This window comes from Phoenix dactylifera, unplaced genomic scaffold (genome assembly GCF_009389715.1).
Source record: "Phoenix dactylifera cultivar Barhee BC4 unplaced genomic scaffold, palm_55x_up_171113_PBpolish2nd_filt_p 000305F, whole genome shotgun sequence".
Classification (NCBI taxonomy): Eukaryota; Viridiplantae; Streptophyta; class Magnoliopsida; order Arecales; family Arecaceae; genus Phoenix; species Phoenix dactylifera.
The window spans coordinates 172,406-179,272 of record NW_024067779.1 but is presented as its reverse complement, the minus strand read 5'-3'; the positions used below and the strand labels follow the sequence as shown (position 1 = coordinate 179,272).

The window sequence follows — 6,867 nt, the reverse complement described above, 5'->3', positions numbered from 1 at the left end:
CAGTTGCAGTATTTGGATCCATGCAAACCTCGTCAGAGTACTTGTGGTTGGCTTTTCCATTGTTACATAAAAGGTGATATGGATGCTTAGTAACATCTTTGTGTTCCCACTTTCTAATTACCACATAAGTATGTGTAGATGATGTTCATTTTCTAAATAGTTTTATTCTGCACGTACTGTCTGTTTAAAAGTGCTTGATCTGATGTCATCTTCTAACTTGTCTATTAAGGCATTTTGCATTGTATTTCTCTGCTAGCATTTGTTATCCTTTCTTTTCTTTTGTGTGTGTGGATTAATCTAGAATTTCTGAGAAATTTCTGAGAAATGAAACAGACCGGAATCATATAATAGAATATATATAATTATTACAATATCACCATTCACATTATAGTATAATAATATAGTATTAATATTATAACTGGTCAAGCAATATTTTCTCCTAATATATTTTATATTCATGTTATTAACAATACTCTTAGATCTTTTATCATAATATTATATTTAATATTGATATAATATTATATTATAATATTAAATAGAATCAATATTATCCCAATGATAATAAAAATCTAATATCTAGTATAATAATACAAATATAATATCATATCTAGTGTAATAATATAAATATAATATTATATAATAATTATGGTAACATTGTCATTATAACATTATGTTGGAATAATATAGTAATAATTAATAATTATGTTGAAACAAAATCTACTATTAATAACATATAACATTAAATATTTTATAATAACAGTTATACTATGAGTATTTTTAAAACTATTATTATTCTCAAAACAATAAATTAATCTTCTTATTTAATATTAAATAATTAAAATGACTAGTATACACAATATAATATTATGTTAATTATATAATATTTGATATAAGACTAATATTATTATATTTAAAAATAATGATAATAGAATTGGTGCGATAGATAGTATGATACTTAAATCTAATAAGTATAATAAATATATTATTAGAAAATTTGTTAAATAATATATAATATATTATGATACAATAATATTATTGTTAATATAAAAATATAATATATCATATAAAATATTATTATTAACAAAATGACAATTATATAATATCAAAAAATACATATTATGAACATATTGTATATTTAATATTAATGTATAAGTTAAAATATCAAATAATTTGAAATATTAAATAATGTATTATAATATAATACATCTATTGTTCCAATAAATGCTGATATTTTTTTTTAAAAAAAAAAAGGTAATCAAAGGATAGTTTTCTAAGCTTAAAACCACATCACTTAAAAGAAGGAACGCAGCCACCACAGAAAAGTGAAAACCCATGATCGATGAACTCCACTGATGGCCTTGGAAAAGTGGGAACAATTGGAAGCGTTAGATGGACGGAAGAGTGTTTCGGGGGGAGAGATTTTCCACTAGGCGGACAAACGGTATATTTTGGGAGTGATGAGTAGTATATTTAAGATGAGGGAGTGAAAAATAATTCGACAATTGGAGAAGGGTGATGGCTGGGATAGAGCCGTCGATGGCTGATAGTCTTAAAAAATTTTAATTGGCTCGGTGCTGCGGTGTTTCTTTCTACACCAGCTAATGACAGTCTGGCTCTGGTAACAGTTTCTAAATTTTGGAATAAATTAAACATCAAGTCACATGAAAGTGTCGGAATGTCGGAATAAATTAATCCTCAAGTCACATGGTAATAACAGTAGCTAAAGTAATTGAACTTCTTATATTAATTTTCATGTAGAGAGTCTGATTTTTTTTTTTAAAAAAAAGTTTCTTGCATAGACTATGGAGAAGATTCCCCGGCCATTAGTGACGGATAGCATCTGGGCTGAGAACTTCTTTTCCAGAGATCAAGGACTCTCCTTCTTGGCTCATACGTTTGACCATCCTCTAAAATCTTCTTCGTCTGAGTAAGAGAGAGGGAAAGAGAGATGGCTGAGTCTCTGGTTTCCAATGTCGTGTCTCAGCTTGCCAACCCTCTCATCCAAGAAGCTGTTTTCTTGCGTGGGGTGAAGGATCAAGTTGAATGGGTCAGAAGAGAACTGCAACGAGTGAAAGGCTTCCTCAAAGATGCCGAATCCAGGAGGAAGGGAGACGAAAGAGTGGAGAATTGGATACGTGAGATAAGAGATGTGGCATATGAAGTGGAAGACATCATAGACAGGGTCATGTTCATGGCTGAGAGGCAGCGTCAGAGGAGAGACTTCATGGGCACCATTTCAAGGTACTCTCACAAACCTTGTGAATTGATTACCCTACATAAAATTGGTTCTGAAATTGGAAAAATAAAGGAAAAGATCCATGGTATCTCTGATAGCAGAGCCACATATGGCATTGCTAATCTAGGTGAAAGTAGTGCAGTGGATGAAAGTTGGCAATCACTCAGAGAATCCTCTCCTCACTCTTATGATGACGACATTGATGTTATAGGCTTCGAGAATGATAAGAAAAAAATAGTGAGTCAATTGCTTGATCGGAATAAGAAAGCACGATGTGTAATTTCTATAGTGGGTATGGGTGGGCTAGGCAAGACCACCCTGGCAAGAAAGGTGTATAATGACCCTGCAATTAGAGAGCATTTTAATACCTTTGCTTGGGTTTCAGTTTCTCAGAGCTACCGAGGTATCGAGCTAGCAAAGGACATCATGAAAAAAGTAATGGGAATCAAAAAGAAGGAAGAAACAACTGCAGGAATTACACTAGAAGAATTAGAGCAGATGGGTGAAGAAGAAGTGAGAGAGAAGCTCCGTGATTTCCTAAGGGACAGAAAGTATTTGGTCGTGATGGATGATGTATGGAGTGTTGATGTTTGGAGAGAAATGCAGCGAGTCTTTCCTAATGAGAACAAGGGCGGCAGAATACTGCTTACAACACGTAACATTGAGGTTGCAAGAGATGCCGAGCCATGGATTCCTCCACATGAACTGCACCTTTTAGACGCCACGGAGAGCTGGAAACTCTTTCGTAAGAAGGCATTTCCACCAAATCAAGATGTCCCAACTGAGTTGGAGGCATTGGCCCAGAAGCTTGCAAAGAAGTGTGGTGGACTTCCTCTTGCACTGGTGGTGTTGGGGGGCCTTCTGTCAAAGAAAGATGGTAGCTATCATGAGTGGTCGAGAGTAGCTCAGAGCATGAATTGGGAAGATAGTAGAGATGGGAAGGAGTGCCTCACTATATTGGGTTTAAGTTACAATGACTTGCCGTATCCGTTAAAACCATGTTTTCTATACATTGCTGCATTTCCAGAGGACTCCATTATCTCTGCTTCCAAATTAGTCAGGTTGTGGGTCGCCGAAGGATTCATCCCCCAAGAGCAGAGAAGGACAATGGAAGAAACTGCTAGAGCTTGGTTGGATAATTTGGTCCAGAGGTGCATGATCCAGCTTGTCAAGAGAAGCAAGACTCATGGATGGGTCAAATGCATACGCATCCATGATCTGTTACGTGACTTGGGCCAATCGGAAGCCAGAAGGGATGGATTTTTTCTTCAAGTTCGCAGTAGCGACGTGGGAGTATCTCATGGTATACTGAGTCATCGTAGGGCTTTCCACAATCATATGCAAGACGAGGCTGATGTCTCCTCACCGCATCTCCGCACTTTGCTGGGCTTCAGTTTAATTTTGACTAATGGGGGAAGATTTTTGAATGGGTTAAACTTATTAAGGGTGCTGGATCTGGAGGGTGCAGGAGCTTTGGAGGAGTTACCGAAACAGATCGGCGGCATGATTCATCTACGATACCTAGGATTGAGAAGAACTAGTTTGAAGAGACTGCCATCCTCCATCCGGCATCTTCTGAATCTACAGACTCTAGATGTGAGAGACACAAACATTGATTGGCTTCCGAAATCATTTTGGAAAATCCGGACGCTGAGGCATGTCTATATTAATACATTGATGTTTTTGAGCGCACCGATAAATGGTGATCACAAGAACCTGCAGACTCTGCGAATCATGCGTCCTGGAAAAGATACGATTTCTAGGTTGTTGATCGAAACATGTGACGAAATGCTTGGAAAGTCTCTCGGAAAAGCACTCGAGAAAACGGACAGTCTGTTCTCCTTCAGTCTGGTAATTCCTAATTTTATCGAAAGGGACGTCTTTTTCGCTCAGGCACGAAAGCTGCACAAGCTCCGTTCATTGAACCTGCGTGGAGGGTTGTTACAACGACAGCTCCCAGACAGCAGTCAATTCCCGCCAAATCTTACCAAGCTCGTATTACTGCTCACTTATTTGGAGCAAGACCCAATGCCGGTGCTGGAAAATCTACCAAACCTCAGGCTTCTCGCACTGAATTGGCAATCATATCTTGGGACGAGCATGTCGTGTTCTTCTGGAGGCTTTCCTCTACTGCAACACTTGGTGTTAACCGAAATGGGCATTTTAGAGGCATGGACAGTGGGAGTTGGGGCGATGCCCAGACTCACCCACTTACTTATCTGGCAATGCCACAACTTGGAGATGCTTCCTGAGGGATTGCCACGCTTGACCACACTTCGAGAACTGAGGCTGGTTCAAATGCCCCGTGAGTTCAATAACAAGGTCAGAAATGAGCTTCGACACATCCCCTCTATTATTTTTGAACGTGAGCTGCAGTAACATAATATCAGCAGTACCTGTGAGTCCATCCCTCTCTCTCCTCTATTATTTCCTTCCCTTTGTTGCGTGTTATTTGCATCCCTCAAGATTCTGCTAATGGAACAAACTTCTTGCATGATTGAATACTCTCAAAGCTTGTAATTGTAGCACGCCGCATATTTGACATAATGTCATGCAGAGTATTACGATTTATTTCTCTCTAATCTTTGAATGTTCCAATTGCTGCAATTCTAGTTGATTTTAGCGCTTTTGATGCAGAACTTAAGAAAACTGACTGTAAGTTCTTTAACTCCTCTATATTAAGATAAAAGACTATTAAACTCAATGAAGTGCTGCTGACCTTACTGGTGATTGGTCTTTACTATATCTACCTGTTTTATGCTCTAGTCCCTAAATCAAGGTAAAACTCTAATTTTTTACTTATTTATGTAGTCTCAAATTAAGTGGGATAAAAAATTATAGCTAAAAGTAATTTGGACATTAAAGCTGAAATTAGGAATTTAGAAATAATTTATTTATTTCTTATATTAATGGTTGATGAAGGACGAACTGAATTTGCATTGATTAATTGGACATGCTAGGTGTGGACTGGTGGACACTGTGTTTAAGTTTGTCGCTAATAGAGGTAAGTAACATAACACTTCTTAGTGTTTTTGTTAATAACTTGCTTAAAAAAATGAATATGGGAAGATTCCAATTAATTGGTTAAGTTTGTTTACAACGCTGATTTCTAATTCGATAAATAGGTCAAGCATGTAATTTTATCTATTCTAGTTATTTTACCATCGGAAATAATACAAGAATATTGTATGTATTTTGAAACTCTTGAAAATAGGTTATTTTGGAGACATTACTTGTTTTGAGTAATGAGGTAGAAACTTGACCGGGAAATTTATCGATTTGCATTTCTATATATTCTCTGCGTAGCTATGATTTGGCCTTGCCAATGAGAATAATACATTTGTTTAGTTGATTTGTAATTTGAGAAATTAATTTTTATACCGAGCCACTAATGATTAGAATGGTGCTTGTTATTTAATATCTATCATCTGGTACCTGGTGTACTTTACATCTTTTATGCCTATTATTCAGGAATGTGACCCATGCCACTAAGTTATGTATTATGTGGTCATAGCCTGATGTTGAGTTTATTAATCATTCATGAAATGTAAATTTCTAACAGACATTTATAGAGATTTAATGAAAATAAAGCTTTTTGCCTAGTTAATTTTATATCTGTAAACTGCTATTTCAGTTCATTAGCATACTTAGACACTATTTTGGAATGTTATGTTACTTTTCGGGCTAGTGTTGCTCACCATCTTTTTTCTCTGATTTCTTTTTTTTCTATTTTCAGATTCTGAATCATGAATCATATGGGGCTTGGGGAGCGCATAGATTTGCTTTGGAGTTCCTAATAGATATAGTTTTCTTTAGTTATTTAGTTGGATTCTATATCTGTTGGCTTTATATTTGGTCTGGTTACCAAATTATGTGCTGGAACATTGAGAGTCTCTATTATCTTGGGATTATTGTTGTTGAGGATAAATTAGTATTTGCATTTTTCATTACCTTATTTTTGCAAGATTGATTGAGTTTTGCTTTTAAATTGAAATTACTGAGATTTGATTTAGTTGGTTAATCGAGTATCCTTGCATGCTTATAAGGTGCACCTTGCAGGCATATGGGGTTTGTTAAGCTCCTGGTTTGGGAGTATAACAATAGACATCTCAAAAAGTGGCTTTGATCTGGCATCCATTAAAATGGTTTTAGAAACATGTATGCATTTCTTAGTCTTAGTATCAGATATAAGTAGTTCTTGTAACTGCTATTTAACCATACTGCTTGCCATAAGGCTTTTAATGGAAGCTGGGACCATACCATCAACCTTCCTAAGCCAGAATTTTGGTTTCTTTTCTCCTTCCGCCCAAAAAAGGTGTTATATAATAAATAAAACAAAATAAACATAGGATTGAAACCGCAAGACATAAAAACATCTGAATCAGGATTACAAAAATCCATTGAATAGATTAGAAGAAGAAACCCACAAAATAAGATGCAATAAAACCTAGAGCTAATTAAGTAATAAGCCAACTTGCCTTTATCTTGTTATTTTTGTATCCAGATGTTTAGAATTCGTGCTTCCCAACTCTATCACCTTAATAAAACAGCAATAAAAGTTGGTGGTGCAGAAATTTGCCTTTAGAGAGAAAAACCTAAAATATACTTATTTGCAATTCATTATAAAACTT

General features: G+C 35.6%; 1 protein-coding gene across 1 annotated transcript; it reads left to right on the top strand.

Moving 5' to 3' along the window:
• Positions 1-1,805: 1,805 nt before the first annotated feature.
• On the top strand, positions 1,806-6,224 carry LOC113461286 (putative disease resistance protein At1g50180). The gene is made up of 2 exons (XM_039118093.1): positions 1,806-4,634; positions 5,973-6,224. The coding sequence occupies exon 1, from the start codon at positions 1,949-1,951 to the stop codon at positions 4,613-4,615; it is 2,667 nt and encodes an 888-aa protein (XP_038974021.1). The 5' UTR covers positions 1,806-1,948; the 3' UTR covers positions 4,616-4,634; positions 5,973-6,224.
• Positions 6,225-6,867: the final 643 nt, after the last annotated feature.

What these genes read in the sequence shown, in the direction of transcription:
- LOC113461286 (XM_039118093.1), top strand. Translation starts at nt 1,949, where the DNA reads ATGGCTGAGTCTCTGGTTTCCAATGTCGTGTCTCAGCTTGCCAACCCT.